At 35.3% G+C, this 19,016-nt stretch overlaps 1 protein-coding gene across 5 annotated transcripts; it reads right to left on the bottom strand.

Annotated features, from left to right (window-relative positions):
* Positions 1-474: 474 nt before the first annotated feature.
* On the bottom strand, positions 475-18,975 carry LOC123554788 (uncharacterized). 5 transcript variants are annotated; one of them, XM_045345136.2, is made up of 9 exons: positions 17,311-18,975; positions 16,354-16,443; positions 14,366-14,606; positions 8,111-8,254; positions 7,085-7,221; positions 5,195-6,104; positions 4,768-4,947; positions 1,777-1,902; positions 475-959 (listed from the first exon to the last, which is right to left on the bottom strand). In XM_045345136.2, exons 3-9 carry the CDS (start codon positions 14,553-14,555, stop codon positions 823-825), a joined length of 1,824 nt encoding a protein of 607 aa, XP_045201071.2. In that variant the 5' UTR covers positions 14,556-14,606; positions 16,354-16,443; positions 17,311-18,975; the 3' UTR covers positions 475-822. The 5 variants fall into 5 exon arrangements, 4 of the variants coding, with proteins under 4 accessions (XP_045201071.2, XP_045201070.2, XP_053403704.1 ...); XM_045345135.2 differs by lacking the exon at positions 16,354-16,443; XM_053547729.1 differs by lacking the exons at positions 16,354-16,443; positions 17,311-18,975 and adding an exon at positions 14,957-16,280.
* Positions 18,976-19,016: the final 41 nt, after the last annotated feature.

Here is a 19,016-nt window from a genome sequence, read left to right as displayed (position 1 = left end):
ATAAAATTGAAAAAATGCAATAACTTTTTTGTTTCTGGATAAAAACATTTGACATTACCACTTATTTTCTTAGTTAGAACATTTCCAATACAATGATAACGGTTTCTGTGAAAAATTCGGAAAAAGTGTGTTTTCAAAATTTCCCGGGCTGAAGTGCTGTAAAAGTGAAAAATAGCAATAACATTTTTGTTTCTGGATAAAAACCTATAATTTGACCACTCATTTTCTAAGTTCAAGCATTTCCAATACAATGGTGATGGTTTCAATGCAAAATTTTGATAAAATATGTGATTTCAAAAGTTCCCGCAAAAGTGATATCTTGACACTGACTAATAAAGCAAAGTTTATTAGGCAGGCCGATTTTGTGCTATATCTTGTATGAGGGTAGGATAAAAGCCATATTGTCAAAAGATCTATACTGTATCCCTTTTACTTTACTCATATAGTGAGCCCTAGATATATGACACAAGCGTGTTAACACATGCAGATAATTTATTACATTTTGCAACTCCATAAAAAACAGATTGCGATGTTCAATTTACATAATAAGTTATCAATAATACTCCAATTGCCTTTTTAGTTACAAATAATGAGTAAAAATTACATGTCAGATGTACGCCTCTTCTTTTTCATTTCGTGAAAATGAGTTCAGAATCGCCGATTACACAGTAGCAACAACTCCATCTTGATGAATGATACGGTCGGCAACATCATCTTAAGCTATTTTAAAGCATACTATTTACAACAGCAAATATTACTTCTGCAAAAAAGTATAGGAAGCAACAGTGGCGTTGATCTAACAGTGTGTATTTGTTAATAGCATTATTTAGTTTGAAGAGGAACTTTGCTGCAACTTTGAACAAATGGTATAAGAAATAGCAAACTTCCACTGACAGTCAGTTCAGCTCCAGCAACAACAAACGGAACCATGTAATTGTCTGTAGCGTCATATAATGCACCTGCAATTAAAAATGTCAAGCGTTTTAATGTTTCTTTACATGCATAGGACTTAAAATTGCTCAGCTATTTTTTTCGAAATGCAGAATTTATGATATTATTATAAATATAAAAGTAGATCTAAAGACAAAGTGATCAAATGAGTTTTATGCCTAAAAGCTTTCTTTGGATTAAATAAGCGGACAAATGTGTGTAAAATAGGAGTAGGTAAATTTCATATAGGTGTGTGTAAAACAGGTATATAGCAAATCTTCATATAGGTGTGTGTAAAACAGCAGGAGTAGAAGATATACTTCATATCCGTGTAAAACAGGAAGCTAGTTAAAAGTCATATCAATGTGTGTAAAACCAAAGGAGTATAGTTAAACTTTGTACAGAAAGTCATGTGTGTAATACAGAAGTAGTATAGATAAAAGTCATATCGATGTTTGTAAAACAGAAGGATTATAATAGTTAAACATCATATCGGCGTGGGAGTACAGTTCAACGTCATATCGATGTGTAGTTTACGTTTATATCGGTGTGTGTAAAAAGTATGTGTGTAAAGCAGATGTATATTGGATATATAGATGTCATATTGGTGTGTGTAATTCGGAAGGTGTATATTTTTCTTCATAAAAGTGTATGTTAAACAAGAGGAATATAGTTACACTAATGTACAACTTGACACATGTCCCTTAAAATGCCACTATTGCGGTCATATGCACATATGAATTAAAACACTCATAAATAAAGGTAATTCCAATGGTTTATACGACATTCCCCATTAACCATTTGATATTATATCAATTAATCAAATTAACTTAATGTGAACCTCACCTGCTTTTGGTAAACCAATAAAAGCTGCAAATGCGCTGAAGAACATGTTAATTCCAAAGAAATCTGCAATCATATCAATGCCGAATAAATCTGGTATGAGAACGTATCGCAGTGAGCTGGAGCTACCTGAAGTAAAACAAGTCAGAATTAGTGTTGTGACAGCCTCATTGGCCCAGTGGTTGGCGCTGCTAACTTTGAATCACTTATCTCTCACCGTATTAGATCGAGTTGTAGAGATTGTTCATATGTTGAAGCCATCAAAAGCTAGCGGGAGAATGATGGGTCAACATTGTCTGAATAATCTGTACCTTCCATAACAATTAAATCTGGAAAGCCAATACTGTGTCGGTGTAACGTGAAACCTAACATACGGTTTCAGCAACCGTGGTCAACAATATGGAAGACCAACGCTCTATCAAATTCCATCGAAGTCTCAAAATCTTTGTTATAGGGAACTCGCCGAGGTCACAAAAATGTGTTTGCTATATCCGAGGTAATACCCCAGTCACACATACGGCGCGGATAGCTTCATCTAGCCACGGATAGAAACGTAGTAATCCGTATCGATCCGTACCTGAATCGTACATCAATGTAGTATTCCGTATCAGTCCGTACCAACACTTGGTCAAAACGTATTCAAAACTTATCCCAAACTTGCAAGTTTCTCCAACCTTTGAACATGCACAAAAGTTTGAGCGATCCGTAGCCATTTGAGCGTGACTTTAGTCCAACTTGGTTGAAACTTATTCATCCGAAGTTAAACGTACTAAAACGTAGTTATCCGTACTGACACGTACGTTGTACGTACGTAGTCATGCGTATTGATCCGTAGCTAAACGTAGTTATTCGAGGCTGCCTGTACTTAAGCTAGTTCAACGTAGTTCACCGCAGACCCGTCCACGCGCTGAGCAAGTTGCCAGGCGCAGTAAAACGTAGTAAAATGACAAATAGTGTAAAATACTATTTGCTATACACTTAATGTCAAATATTGACTGTTAATGGAAATGGTCAAACGATAAATGATAATTGTTAATTGCAAAATATGAAACAATAAATGCCAAATATTAATTGCTTACTACTTATTCAGATAAAGAGCTGAATGTATCAGTGTATGAATGCATCCTTTAGCCATTAGCCTATGTTACATAACTTAAAAACAATCTCTAAACAATTTAGAGTGAAAAAATATAGTCCTATGTTCCCATGATCTAAAGAACATGTTATTGCTTCGAAGTAGACAGATAGAACTTTGATGTTTTCATGCGATTTAAAGTAGTCATTGGTTTAAGGGATACAGATCATTAAAGTGGCATTAGGCGCTTCATACTGCACATAGTGTCTTTTTGGTGAATGTTTTATAAAAGCAATTTTCGGTTGCTGTACATTTAAATGTGTTAAATTAAAGATAATGCCGTATAAGTATTTGAAGTCGATGCTTTAGAAATAAAGAAATCGCATTAATAAAATAATAGATCTTTTCTTCAATCTTCTACATAGTGATTTCCCTTACCTATAGGTAGAGGTTACTGAAGTTGAAGGGAAGCAACTCCTGCGCGCAGTTTGACTTTTCTTAAAAAGACTGCCCCAGTCAAAATAAGAAAAGTCATATTTGGAAAGTTATTATTTCGTACTGGTAACAGGAAGAGTTTGGTATATTGGGTTAAAAGGTATAATTTCCTCGACCCTTCTTACACACACGTCTGTTTCAGCTGCATCTTTACTTGAAAAATGCGCATAATTCCACTTTAACCTGCAAAGTTAAAGCAAATTGACAGTTAGCATTTATCATTTGGCAATAAGCATAGATTATTTTACATTTAGCATTTGGCATTTAGCATAGATTATTTTACATTTATCATTTGGCAATAAGAATAGATTATTTTACATTTAGCATTTGGCATTTAGCAGTAAGGATATGGCATATGGCATTTGATATGTACAATGTAGCATTAAGCATTTTAAAAGTTTCTGGCATTCAGCATTAAGTAATTGGCATTTAGCATTAAATATTTTTCATTTAGCATTTTGTAATTAGCATGGCGCATCGGCTTTCCATACATGATTGATCATAGATATAATGTATTTTAACACGACCCGATTTGTTTTTTTATTAAACAAAGAAGACTGAAATTTGTTATTATGCATCAACTCATTTTTACGTCACAGTTATTACGTCTTAGCGTCAAACATCACGGCGGCGCGTTGGAAAAGAAACAAGTATTGGCGAATTTCGTCAAGGATGTAGTTAATAATCCTTTATCACGTTTATGATGTGTTAGAATCGAAATAATATATCTCAAACAGATTTGCTCTTGAATAAAGTAATCGTCTGTCGTTAAAATGCGTATTAGTATAACACGAGCATCCTCGTAATATAGTTCCCTCGCATATGAAGTCCAAACAATGATTTTGTTCAACAAATCACTATTTGGGATATAGATTTTTCATAAAACAAAATTAGCTACGATTCGAATTTATAAATCTGCATGCTTTAAAATGTTACCAATGGAAATAAATCTGGAAAAAGTTCGTTATAAACCAGTAAAATGTGTTGGGACATAGAAATGTGTTCCTTGTAACCAAGTTTGCGCTTTATCCGAGTTTGTTATATTCGTGTGTTTTTCAAATGAAATGCATAGAAGGAAAATCGGGCCTGAAAAATTGAGTTCCTTATAACCGAGATTTTCTGTTAACCGAGTTTACTGTGTTAAAGTCTATAAGGTTTTTTTTTCACGTTACAAGCTTAACATCAACAAACTTAGTCATAATTAAGACTGGAGTAAGGCATATGCATGATTACAAATACATGTATGCTTTTACATTCTGACTTATAACTAATACAAATCAGAAGTTAAAGATATTATGTTTGTGAAGCGAGACATATTCAAGTCATATTACGTCTGTGGGTAAAGGTAGATCGTTTGGATAACTTTTACTTTGTCTTACTTTGTTCATAACTTCAGTTGTAGCAATCACCGTAAAAGGTCTTACCTGCAGAAAATCCAAACAGAACAGAAAACGCTACAAAAGAAGCGTAGTTGGAGCAGAAAGGGCATAAGACGACAAAAACTCCGTTGAGAACAACGATGGAGTTACACAACTTTACACGATTCACAAATTGTAGATCAGCAATGAAACCAATAACAATACGGCTTAGAGTACTGACCAAACCTGAAAATGAAAATCAATATTAAAAACTGTTGGTTACGTTCTAATATTTTGACATTTCCTTGTCATTTTCTAAAGGATCTTCTTACAGATTCTATTTCTTATAAAAATAGTTCATTACAAGGCATCATACAAAATCAGTAACAAAGATATTCAACTGGGCTTTCAAAGTCGGAATTGCCTGAATATATCCTGACAGCATTCATTCGTTTTAGATTCTCACCAGTTTCTTATATAAAAAAAACTTTACCTATGATAAAAAGCATCCAAACAGCATCTTGTTTTTCAAATCCCTTATGAAGCATCATATCAGGCAAGAATATAAATGGCGTGTTTAATGACATCTCAATAAGAATTCCAGATAGAAGGAAGACAAGAAATCCTGTATTCTTTAGTGGTGCTAAACTAAACCATCGCCGGTTATCTGTTTCACATTTTTCATTATCAACGTTTTCTGTCTTATTTGTGTAGTTAATAAACTTGGTTTCCTCTTTCATTTCAATAGATGGCACTTCTGTATTGTGAATTTTGACCGTTTTCGTAGTGTCTGTTCTCGTGAAAACTTCAACTGAACTTTCTTGACAGATTTTACCATCATTGTCTGCACACATTGTGGTAAGATCATTTTCTTTTGAACATTTGTTTTCACATTTTGATGTATCTGAAATACTCAATGGGCTGTCATTTACTTTGTTCATAATTTCATTTGTAGTTGTTATTAAAGGAAAGGTAACATCAACATCTGTTTCGTATGTTTCTTTTACTTCGCCTTGATCTGTATCTTCTTTTAAATTCATTGTGTTTCCATGTGGACTCTCAATATATCTGATATGGTCCTCTGTGTCCTTACAGGACTTTATTGGCTTATGAACAATATGTGAATATGTATTTGTTTCTACGTTTTCAACTTTAGATCTAATGTTTACATCCAGCAATTCTTGTGCATCAACCGAATGGTTATTTGGTGCACCATGATACTGGTCAACCGCAGGAACCGATTTAGTTTCTTTGTCATCTTCTCTAATAGTCTCTTCATTTACGTACATATTTTCTGATATTTTCTTTGGTGATTTCATAACGAGCGCACACACTAACCCATTTAATACAATGCCGGCTTCAATAAGAAGAGTTCCACGCCAGGTATACTTATCAATTAGGACCTACGAATAAAATGTCGGATTATGTTTAGAACTCAGATCAATGTGTTATGATTTCAGTCCTCATTGAAAGCAGTATGTATGAACGGTTTCTATTAACTTAAGATACCGTATAACTGGTTGTTTCTGTGGGTAGGTAATTTCTGCGGTATTTTGCGGGTCTCTTCCAGCCGCAAAAATTAAATTCGCTAATATTTCGTAGTTTCGTATATCGGATCGCCCCTTTTGTCTCCTCTTTTTACCTGTATACTTTAAATTACTTAATCAATACACGTATCCCGCTAGTAGCCCCTCGCTTAACTTTTATCGATAAAGCAGTAAAGCACAAAAGACCTTATCAGTTTATCGTGTACAATCAAGTTTAGCCAGTTTGGTGTTTGCAATAGTTAAGCAAGATTTGTAAAATGGCTCTGCTGAAATACCTTGTTAGAAAGGTTTTAACTGTATTTTATGCATGAAATAAATTTTAAACCTTGTAACTTGTACCTCACTATACAGAGCCATGTCCCAAACATTAAAGCAACTCTCCATGGATAAACGCAGAAATTAAATTAACCTCTCTACGGAAATCCGTAGAAATTAAAATCGCAGAAATTAGTATACCCATTTTCATGACCAAAACGCAAAAATTTGCACCCGCAGAAATAACCAGTTATACGGTAATGTGTTATAACACGCCCAGACAAACTTCGGCTGAATTTAATGTACCAAACTAAGATACTGCTGAAATAATGAAATTACTTGTAAATTTTACAATAAAACAATTCCACACAAAAGAGGCGTTGCTATTTTTGAGCATCAAAACACATGTTCGTCATCGAGCAGTACAAGTAGTTTCTTGTAGTTACTCGAGCATTTTGTTCCGTGTCTGCTCTTACAACTATATATAGCCATACGTACACTCGTTTGTAATCACAACCTTAATTTCTAATATCAAACAATACAAATTTCCTCATAACATAATATACTAAACTCAAACTTACTTTACTGAGTGGGTTAAAAACAAGCGTCCCAAACCCAGATCCCATAGCTGCAATCCCGGAGGCAAAAGCCAGTCTCTTATCAAAATAGCGTGCTAACATCACAACAGCTGGCATCACCATCATTCCAAAACCAAGCCCTGGCGGAAAACATACATATAAGGACATTGCACATTCGTTATTTTGTTTGGGTTAGAAAATCTTTTGAAGCATAGAAATCAAACAAACTAATACTAGACTTATTTTGTCTAATTTGTCACGAAAGCTGGAAGACAGACGTATCTAGTACCATGCAAGAATAAGCAACTAGAGTAGTACCTTAACCGTGTCTCAAGACAGGGGGCGTGTCTCATTCACACTTCGTAACCGTCACATCCGAGAGGACCATGAATTAATGATGTTTAACCATTTGAGATATCATAAACAGAAAATGAAATGATCTGTTTGTTCACTTTGGGTTGAGAGTAATTTAACAATAGTATTTCATTTTGTAATTAGTTTTCCTGGTTTCTTAACCAGTACTAGCCTGTTCTCTGCAGGTAACTGTCAACTTCCCTTCATGAATAAGAGGTGAAGGACGAATGATTTCAGACACAATGTGTTTTATCAATCGTCACAGAGAACATAATGCTTGGATTCGAAATCACGACCCGGCAATCCGTAGACCGGCGCTGTCCCTACTGCGATAAGCAGGCGGACTGTGAATGTAGTTTAACCGTTTTACCAGAAAATGAAGTATATATGAGCCGTGCCATGGGAAAACCAACATAGTGGGTGTGCGACCAGCATGGATCTAGACCAGCCTGCGCATCCGCGCAGTCTGGTCAGGATCCATGCTGTTCGCTAACAGTTTCTCTAATTCCAATAGGCTTTAAAAGCGAACAGCATGGAGCCTGACCAGACTGCGCGGATGCGCAGGCTGGTCTGGATCCATGCTGGTCGCACACCCACTATGTTGGTTTCCCCATGGCACTGCTCATATTATATAATTTGTACGGAATGAAAGCGTAATTATGTGAAACTTTTTACCTGCAAGTAACCCAAATGTTAGGTACATTATATACAAGGAGTGGACAAATGTACTTGCTAAAAATCCGGTAAAACTTATAAAAGTCCCTGTCAATGCGATCGTTTTACATCCAAATCGGTTTACTAAAGCAGCTACGACTGGACCTGTAAAATAATATAAGCCATTTAAACAAAATGTAATGTTGAATTTAATAAGATACAGTAAAGGATATACGGGCTTTGTGGGTAATGACGATATAAACCTAATGCTAGAGTCTTAGTATTCAGTTCAACATAGTACTTGTTCTTGTAATGCGCTGTTCCAAGTAATTAATAAAGTACGTACATGAACGGCAATGAAATCTATAAGAAATTCCCTTGCAAGCATAGAAAGCAACTAAGAAAAAATAGCAGATTAGTCTGCTAATCAGAGGAAATGAAATGTGCAACGCCTTTTAAGCACCATGCAGCGCAGATCTAAAGCGTAATTCTATTGTTGTGAAACTGAATAGACTCCACGAATCGAAAGAACCAGAAAAAGAATGCAACAAAGAAAAACAAGTGAATGTAGTATTGCCATGCAATACAAAGTCCCCTACTGGAAGGCACCTCATTTTCTCTACTGCAGTATAACATAATGAACTGATATCTGTCAATGATGTATAAACAATATTGTACTATATGATACAATATGTTATAACAACACACTTGGATTAAAATGTGCATAATTATATAAAAACCCACAGTTGTTTTCATATTGAATTGTTTTGGCTGATTATAAAAAAAAGTTATCATATAAGTTATTTATAGTAACAACAAAGGGAACTTAATCCTAAAAAAAATCTATATAATGTAAGTCCACAAGAAACTCTTTACCAGGTAGAGATAGGTCAAAATACACCTAAAAATTGGATGTAACATGCATGTTGTACCACAGAAAAGTGGTCTCGATGTTTCTCTACTGCCAATAATAAAGAAGTTACAATAAAATCTATTTATAGTAAAAACAAAGGGAGGTAATTCTCAAAACAAGGGTGCCTCATGGTGGTGAACATTTGGTCCAAGTTACATCAAAATCCCTCCATGCATAAAGAAGAAATGCTCCGTTCAAAGTCATTCTTGAATTTGACCTTTTACCTCTAAATATGACCTTGACTTTAGACCTATAGACCTGGTTCTTGCGCATGACAATCCGTCTTATGTTGGTGAACATTTGTGCCAAGTTACATCACAATCCCTCCATGCATGAAGAAGAAATGCTCCAGACAAAGTCATTCTTGTGTCTGACCTTTGGTCTCTAAGTGTGACCTTGACATTAGACCTTGGGCCTGGGTTTTGCGCATGACATGTTGTCTCATCCAGGGGAATATTTGTGCCAACTGATATATAAATCCTGTTTTGCATGACAAAGTTATAGACCGGACAGGAAAAAAAAAATCCTCTTGACATTTGTTCTCAAAGTGTGACCTTGACCTATAAGCTAGGGTACTGGTTTTGCGCGTGACACGTCGTCTTATCATGGGGAACATTTATGCCAAGTAATATTGTAATCCCTTGATGGATGACGGAGTTCTGGATCGAACAGGAAAAAAAAACCTTATTGACCTTTGACCTCCAATAGTGACCTTGACCTTTAAGCTAAGGGTCTGGGCTCTGCGCACGACATGTTGTCTCATCATGGGGAACACTTGTGCCAGGTAATATTAAAATCCCTTAATGGATGACAGAGTTATGGACGGGACAGGAAAAAAACTCTGTTGGCCTTTGACCCCCAATTGTGACCTTGACCCTGTTCATGCTATGTTAACATTTGACTGCTAAGTGTGACCTTGACCTTTGAGCTAGGGGTCTGAAAGTTGTGCATGACACATCGTCTTAAAATGAGGTACATTTGTGCTAAGAAATATTAAAATTCCTTCATGGATGGGAGAGTTATGGACCGGACAGGAAAAGACCCTGTTGACCTTTGACCTTTAAACTAGGGGTCCAGGTTTTGCGCATGACATGTCGTCTCATCATGGGGTACATTTGTGCCAAGTAATATTAAAATCCCTTCATGGATGGGAGAGTTATGGACCGGACAGGAGAAAAGTCCTGTTGACCTTTGACCTCCAATTGTTACATTGACCTTTAAGCTAGGGGTCCGGGATTTGCGAATGACACGTCATCTCATCATAGGGAACATTTGTGCCAAGTAATACTAAAATCCCTTCAAGGATTGGAGAGTTATGGACCGGACAGGAAAAAAACTCTGTTGACATTTGATCTCCAATTGTGACCTTGACCTTTAAACTAGGGGTCAAGGTTTTGCGCATGACACGTTGTCTCATCATGGGGAACATTTGTGCCAAGTAATATCAAAATCCCTTCATGGATGGGAGAGTTATGGACCAGACAGGAACAAAAAAACCTGTTGACCTTTGACCTCCAATTGTGACCTTGACCTTTAATCTAGAGGTCCGGGATTTGCGCATGACACGTCATCTCATCATGGGGAACATTTGTGCCAAGTAATACTAAAATCCCTTCAAGGATTGGAGAGTTATGGACCGGACAGAAAAAAAGCCCTGTTGACCTTTGACCCCAATTGTGACCTTGACCTTTGAGCTAGGGGTCCGGGTTTTGCGCATGACACGTCATCTCATCATGGGGAACATTTGTGCCAAATAATATTAACATCCCTTCATGGATGACAGAGTTATGGACCGGACACGAAATTGCGGACGGGCGGACAGAAGGACGGACGGACGGACGGAATGACGGAAAAGCGCATTCCTATAGTCCCCGAAACTGGTTTTCAACCAGTAGGGGACTAATAATAGCAAACCGGGTTTGACTGAGTTTATTTAAGAGAGGTAATGAAAAGTGCAACACCCCTCACACCGCCTAGTACTGGTTTAAAGCCGAATTCTATTATACTAGTAGTAAAACTGAATGGCTTCCATGATCCCTAAGGACCAGAAGAGTATAAGTACATGTACAGCATGCACTAAACTACAGTCATAACAATTATACATACTGACATAAAATACGCGAAAGGTGAAACTTTTCTATAGAGTATTAGGACTGCATTTCATACTAAAACTGATTTGTCAGCGCGAGATTTTTGTCGAAGACAGTTTGTATCGGGATAGAGAATGGCCAAAGCCCAAAAATGATATTGAAAAGTGGACTCTTTGCTTTTCTTCATTCACTAGTTAGCTTTTCAACCGTATGCCCAGCAAAATTTGAAGTTTGAGACATGTTTTCGATACCGTGATACAGTCAGAATATAAAATAATTGCATTGTTTAAATAAAGGACTTTTATTCAAAGCCCGGAGCATATTCTGGAACACATCGGTGTTAATGTGATGTTTCGTCCTTAACAGAGATGCCACTCTGATGAAATTTGGAAAATTGTGTTTTAATACGGTGCGAAGCGTGGTGTCCAGTCTTTCATTACACATAAAACATCCATATGTAGAACTTTAATGTTTTCAGGAATCTATTTTATCGTTATCGTTTTTGACATATCAAAGAAATAAGAAAGATTAAGATATCGGTTTTGGGTTTACAACAAAAGTTTTTTGTTAATCTTACCTCAAATGATGATACATTTTACAAACTATTTTTGTAAGTTTATGACTATGCTGGAACATAGTGGAAGATAATTAAATACCTAAATGTACTTATAGATATCTTTGTTTACAAAGTTCTGTCGTAAGATAGTTGTCTAATAAAACCCAATGTACAATTTTAAGATAACCACCAGTATTTTGTTGTTACTTATTATATTGGAGTGCAGTAAAACACTGTTCTCGTGATTGTCTCATAGAAAAAGGACGTTCCTGTTCCAACACATTCCTCTACAGTATTGTCTAGAACCCTACCTTTAAGCACTTTCAAAAAGGAAATGCATTTGATCCATTGCAAGTTGTTTCACTGTGTAATTTTAAGAAAAACATGCCGAATGATTTGAAATGTCCGAAAAACTAACACCTGAGTTAGGTGGTCCCCTTTATTACATGTTGTTTTTTTTCCAGTTAATTTTCGAAATATGAAAGTGAAGTATCTTACATTTTCACTCGTGAAAATATTTCATCTCGTGTTTCTCGGGAAAGATATTTCAATCTTACACTGAAACAAACAAATGTCCTTTATGTCTTAAGCAGCAATTCCGCCTTTATCCTTGGCTGGCTGTTTAACAAAGGGGATACTGTATGTCATATGTTTTTGTCAAACTTATCTATTAAAAAACCCTGTTAAACAGTGAAAGCCCGATTACGTTTTGAAGCCAGATCTGATCATTTCACCAGTTTTTTTTTCAAGAACTTTAGAGCCTCTTTACTGGAGCAAAATATCTTCTTTCCTGTTCTAACTTCTAAGTAGGGTCAATATAAAGTATATAAGAATGTTTCTCTGGTTGAAGGTGCGGGTGAAAATAATATCTGACTGGGGGGTAACTATTTAGGCTGCTGGGTAACCCCGAAACAGTTTCGCGACAGTCAGATATTTCCATCAGCACCTTTATTCTTTTCAGTCTTGCATAGCGTATTCCTCAATTCATAGTAGCAATAAAAGAAAACACATTCGTTTCTTTTAAGCACTATTTCATCAAGGCAGCGTATGAATTTAAGCATATTTCAGTACGTAAGTGATCTTATACCTCGGAGTGTAAGACGAGTTTTTCCTGTCCCCGCAAAAAAAACAACACCAAAAAAAAAAAAAAAAAAAACATGGGAAGTATGCTTTAAGTATCTTTTTTGCGATGAAAATTAAAAGCATTTTGTATATTTGAACACTTAATCCTCCATAGCGTTATTTTAATCGACAGCAGATCTAGGTTTCGGCGTTTCTGAGTTCAACAATTAATTTGTTTTAAGGTTATAACACACTAAATAGCCACCACTATATATTCTATATAAAATGACAAGTTTTCACAATGCTGCAATACACACCTAGACCCATTTTAAATTTCTTTAGCTTACATTTTCTTGTAGATCAACATTAATACTGTAAAAATATCCAAAGAAAAGTAGGGGTCATGTTTGATGCAAGAAAAATATTTCTGGTCAAACGGACACACCGTAATTTTTACACTGAAATGACAATCACAATTTAGGGTAGGGGTGTATGAATAAATTTCACATGTTAAATCAGTTTGGAGTCTTTTTTCAACATGCAAATGCTACCAGTATGTCAAGTATAGGCATGCAATATGATTTCAACCAATATATAGCAATGATTTCAAGGAAAATCCTTCTTACAGCAAAAAAAAAAAAAAAAAAAAAAACTGAGAACTATTTGAATCCGCCATTATGCGATTTTTTATATTCTACCATTTTTTCATAGGTGCTCAGGCTATTTAGTGTTTGTATTCCTTAATTTGTCTTATTACAATCTCAGTTTTTTGTCAATGTGAAGTTGCCTACAATTCATAGGCTTTGAGCTATAACAACTTGAACGACATAGTCAGGCTAGCAGACGACAATATTATCCGTAACAGCTTCCGAGTACTTACGGATAACGGCGGAAAAAGCCGGATTTTTTTAAGAAATGTTCACTGTACACACTAAAATGCAAAAAGGACCAAACAAACCATTATCAAATTTAAAACAAATTACACATAACGAAAATTGAATAATTTTTCTACATTTTTAGGGGTATCGAATTTTTGATTATTTGCGGAAAATATCCCATTTTATCTGTTATATTTGAAAAAGTCAATTTTTTAACCCGTTTCCTACAGAGTCTATATGAACTGAGGTGGGTCTATTTAAAGTAAAAAAGGACGGACCAAATATTAAAATATTTTTTAAAATAAATATTCATAATATCCGGAATAAATTAAACTTTAATTTGTAAGGTATCGAATTTTTGATTTCCAAATAGAACTTTTTCTATTTAAGTTTAAGTGATTTTTTCCTTCTTTGTTTATATAGGCAATAGATAGATCGATGTTACTAAAAGTTGGTAATGTCCTGTCTGGCATGCAAGAAAACACGATCTATCACTTTTTCAGTGATCTTATGTTTACTTGTCTTTGTGTTTATCTGTGTCCGAAATATAGCGAGAAGTATAGGAGATTATTTTCACACGGTTAATGACCTTAGTTTAAAAAAAAAAATCTGGTTAGAAGATATAACATTGCGCTGGTTTATCACAACATGGAAAGAAGGTAGGCATATACTACTGTTCCAGTCACAACAGAGCAGCAATAATAACAGGTATATACATTTATATATTAACTGGCAGTAAAATAATGCCATAAACTATTATATATATTTTTTTTGTACCTGATAGCAGCATTATTCCAACTTGGATAGACATAAGCCATGATGTTTCGCTTTTACTCTTCTGAAACGTTTCCACTAGTTCTACAAACATTATTCCAAACGAATATTTCACTCCGTCCACGATAACATTGGTCAAAAACGTTGCTATAGCAATAACCCATCCCCATCCTCCATCTGGTCTTTCAGTCATTTCTGGCTCTAGAATTGGTTCTCATAAACACTGAGAATACACATCCATTAACTGAGGAGAAAATACTTAAGTTAAAAGTTTGTAATTTTGCACGTACTGAAAACTTAATGAGTCAGTTTTAATACTGGTATATAACAAATAAAGACAAAATGTTTATGTTATCAACGAAACGCTATCTATCCGAGGTTATCAGTAGTTATCAGTTACAATTTTACGGCTTATGATACAATAAATACAGATATAACATTAGTGTAAATCAAAGATACATGGAATATGATATAACATATGAGACAGGCTCAGTATAAGTAATACTCGAGCACAAAATAAAATGTAAAGTTTTACACACAACTAGCTAGACTATACACTTGTCGTGAAATCAGTCCTTTTCGCACGTAAAATACCTTTTGGTTATTTAATTAATCCGGAACTCTTCAATTGATCTGTTTAAGTGGCAGGGGCCAGTTTCGCATTTGGCCCGGGTACGTTTTTTTAAAATAAAATAGACATATGTATTTTACAGGCATATATATTCAACTGGTTATTTATGATGTTTAGAGAATTAAGGATTCCTGCGTACGAGTGATTATTGTGTAAAATAAATATGTGCTTGTATCGATTTTCCTAGCTCCATGTAGACGGCCGGGTCTAAAACTTTACCTGAGGTAACAGAAGTCAGACGAATTGGAAACGGTCATCTATCCATCCAGTTTCAGCTCAAATTTGCGGAAAAAGTAAACGGTTATGAGACACTTTTCTTCCCACCATTATTTTCGTCTGGCCACATGCTTTAAAAATATGCATGTGTTTTAGGTCAGTCATTTGCAGATTATACGGTACAGGTTGCGCAAGGTGTGCATTTTGGGCCATTTTTGTCTCAAAATTTAGTGTCCTGAAACCTGCGTTTTACTCGTTTTTATTACAGAAGCAACAGAATCGGCAGGCTGAAAATGTCACATAATAAAGTGCTATGTCTATGAAAGACATTCGCTCAAAAATTGCCTTGAATTTATCAGAACTGGATTTTTAATGATTTTTTCCGCACTGGTATCAGCGCAGAGTTGTGGAATTTTCAAATTTACTGTCCCTTGCCCCCATTAGTGAATTCGGCCAAAATTAAATTTGGAAAAATCTCTCGATTTTGCGCGGTTTATAGTAGTTTAGAACCTCTTGATCGATATTTTAAACTTTCAAATGACGGCACAGCAGCTCAAAAATGTTACGGTGAAGAGACATCAAGGTTTGAAAGTCAACATCTGCACAGACGATTATTTAAAATTCTACCACCATTAACAGTGTTTTAGCACCGTAAAAACATCATTTTCATTATTCTTAACCCGCGTAGCGCATATTTAGCCAACCAGCTCTGCATTCCGTCAATCAGGGGGTGCTTGGATGGTGGGGACATCATGAAATAGGCAAATAGGGGGTGGGGGCATTTTATTTTCGCAAAATGATGCGAATATGACTTTAAATCATTTTTACTGACGGAATACGTTGAATTACGCCAGAAAATACTAAAAACGGACGTATTTTACATTATTTGTCTCGAAGTGACCAATTGTAAATTTTGGCTCATTTTGCGTGAGAGGGGTGGGCTAGTTTATACGCTCACATACAGACATCTTTTCACGCTACTAAAATTATTTTGTGTAGTTTTATTCGCCAAAGATGTATTAAAGTTCAGAACCAGTAAAATCCGCTTTTGGTCACAAATTGAAAAATCTTTAGAGCAATAATTTGCATAACCAGCTAGACTATACACCTGTCTTGAAATCAGTCCTTTTCCCGCTTAAAATACCTTTTGGTTATTTAATTAATCCGGAACTCTTCAACTGATCTGTTTAGAGCAATAATTTGCATAACATCGAAGGCTTTGGCCAGTTAACCCCTGTAAAATAATGAACAATTAAGCCATAATTATTACTGGGACTTAGGTGTAGATATTTAGGCGAGGCTCCCTCATATTTGCGGATTCGGCACATGCATGCTGAGTCCTCTTGATATCTATCTTATACTATTGGTCCGGGTCGCTGATGGTTTAAGGTAAAAGTGCCAAACCTTGTTAGTGTTTGAGACAAGGTTTGAAACGGAGGTTTAAGACGAAACACTGTTATGTTTCAAGCCCGAGATAGCAGTTTCAGGTTATAAAGACAGAGTTAAGGTTTGGACATAGGTGAGTTGGTGAAAGGTTAGTCTCTCACGCTAGAAGCGTATGCTCATATTTGAAGGGGTCTCCAATTCATAATACTCATCCTAGGTCGAATGGTTCGTGAGAAGTTGTTGAAACGTGTATGGTTTGAATCAACTGGTATAAAGTCAAAGACACAGGTTTGATATCAGCTAGAATTTGTAAATTTAGGTGATTATCTGCTTGATTTTCAGTTAATTTATCTCTTAAATCACTGGTCGAACAAATCAGAAGCAAAGTAGCTTGAGAAAAAAATCATATAATTTATAATTCTTACCAGTCATCAAAGCAGAGAGCTTAAGAAAAATTCTAAATACAGTTTAATAATAAGTAACATGACACAATTTTGATACAAAAAGGAATATTATGAATGAAATTTAAATAAAATATGAATGAATAGAGTATAAAATCGTATTCAAATAGTTACATTAAAGTAACACGAGATTAGAATGTGTCTAAAGCTGACGCGGGTCTATATATTGGATAACGAGATAAACACTTCCAATGGAAATGACCGACTAAACAAAACATGCCTACTATAAAGTGTGTTAGAACGAAAAACCTTACCAATATAAACATAAATCCTAACCTGCATATGTAATGCAGTCCTACAAAACCATTGTTTGTGACGAGAATTTAATAATATTGATTCACAAAAAACAGTGTTCTGTATTCATGCATGAAATGATAAAAGACGGGTTGAGATATGATATTGAGCGAGTTGAATTTTACAAGCGAATCGACACGGCATAACATTAGGAATCAATACGCAAGTGAATACTGTAAACGTATGCTTGTTAGCGCGGGACTTCTTTTCGAGTAAATGCCTGCGCAAAAGCAAGTGTCTACTAATGAATGAACACACTATAAAGATTTTTTTTAAATAAATGGTAACAATGCCGTGAATTAGAATGCATCTGTAGATATTATATGACTGTTCAGTTGCTAAATTCATTACTTATATTTTTATTTTTATTAAGGCCCTTTGTTTGTATTCAGATCATCAGTAAAAACATACGACTGCCACCGGTTTTGCTTTTGTTTCGTTTAAACTTATAACCGTTTCACGGGTTTGCAGGGTAGTAATTTAAATACACAAACTGATAAAAAAGGCAGCAAAAATTCAGTGATGACGCAAAAGAATAAATTTAAGTCCTTGGCAAAATAAAGTACGTAGGCTTCGTTCGTCTATCAAAAAAAATTTCTCCGTTTCCCCTTAATTCATGCATGCAATTCTATAACTTTTCTGGCAATATGCGAATTGATGCTATCAGTCGAACTGCGATTTGTTGCTATTCTAACATGCAGTAAGTATCATTAATTATATTCGTTTAATTTGAAGATAGGATCACTAATTATGTGCACTACTCTCTAAAATGATGTGATAACCTTGTACCGTACTTGTGGGAAGGTTGAATACGCGGGACCTTAATCACCTACTTTTCCGTATGTTTTTACTGATGACCTAAATACACACACAGGACCCTAATATATATAGATAAGATGTTGTGCTCAAGATAAGATGTCGTGCGCACGATATAAGAGTTCGTGCGCTCAATATAAGTTGTCGAGTGTACGAGATAAGATGTCACGTGCTCGAGAAAATATATCTTTCGCACCAGATAAGATGTAGTACGCTCGAGATAATATGTCGTGCGCTCAAGATAGGATGACGTTCGCTGGAGATAAGATGTCTTGCGCACGAGATAAGATGTTGTGCGCTCGAGATAAGATGTCGTGCGCTCGAGATAATTTAATCTTAAAAAAGAATAAATGCATGTTAATTCAGTAGGACGGCACTGTACCAGACAGACGGTTATGTTTTATTTGTTTTAACATATGATCAGCACTGAAATAAAGTTTTTAACACATCTTCTACTTTTACTTCTCGTCTAATTCGAGTCCAAAATTATACATTAAAACTAACTTCCTAAATTGATTGTTATTCCTCTTGTTCTGATTTATCATTAGACTATGTTTTCTTCAACCTCACAGAGTATGAAACAAATTCTTAACTGTAGAAAAAAAAATGATCCTACATCCCATTAGGGGCTCAATATTCATAAATTTGTAATATAAAATATGATGCTTTACAGGCTACAGCAAACGGAATAGCTGGCTTTCGTCATTGCAGAATTAGGAATGAACACACCGAGACGACGAAAGTTTCATTTTCCTGAATAAATTCTATTTCTTTCAGTACTTCAAAAACATCAAGTGGTAAACAATACCCATGTTTATTTGCCTTTAATATGATGATTTCTTACCATTTT

This window comes from Mercenaria mercenaria, chromosome 7, assembly GCF_021730395.1.
Source record: "Mercenaria mercenaria strain notata chromosome 7, MADL_Memer_1, whole genome shotgun sequence".
NCBI lineage: Eukaryota > Metazoa > Mollusca > Bivalvia > Venerida > Veneridae > Mercenaria > Mercenaria mercenaria.
This window is presented reverse-complemented; position numbering and strand designations above follow the sequence as displayed.

What these genes read in the sequence shown, in the direction of transcription:
- LOC123554788 (XM_045345136.2), bottom strand. Translation starts at nt 14,555, where the DNA reads ATGACTGAAAGACCAGATGGAGGATGGGGATGGGTTATTGCTATAGCA. An exon ending in AACATTTGGGTTACTTGCAG is followed by an intron (nt 7,222 to 8,110) that starts GTAAAAAGTTTC and finishes GTTTTCCGCCAG; the next exon opens with GGCTTGGTTTTGGAATGATG. An exon ending in TTGGATGCTTTTTATCATAG is followed by an intron (nt 4,948 to 5,194) that starts GTAAAGTTTTTT and finishes TTTCATTTTCAG; the next exon opens with GTTTGGTCAGTACTCTAAGC.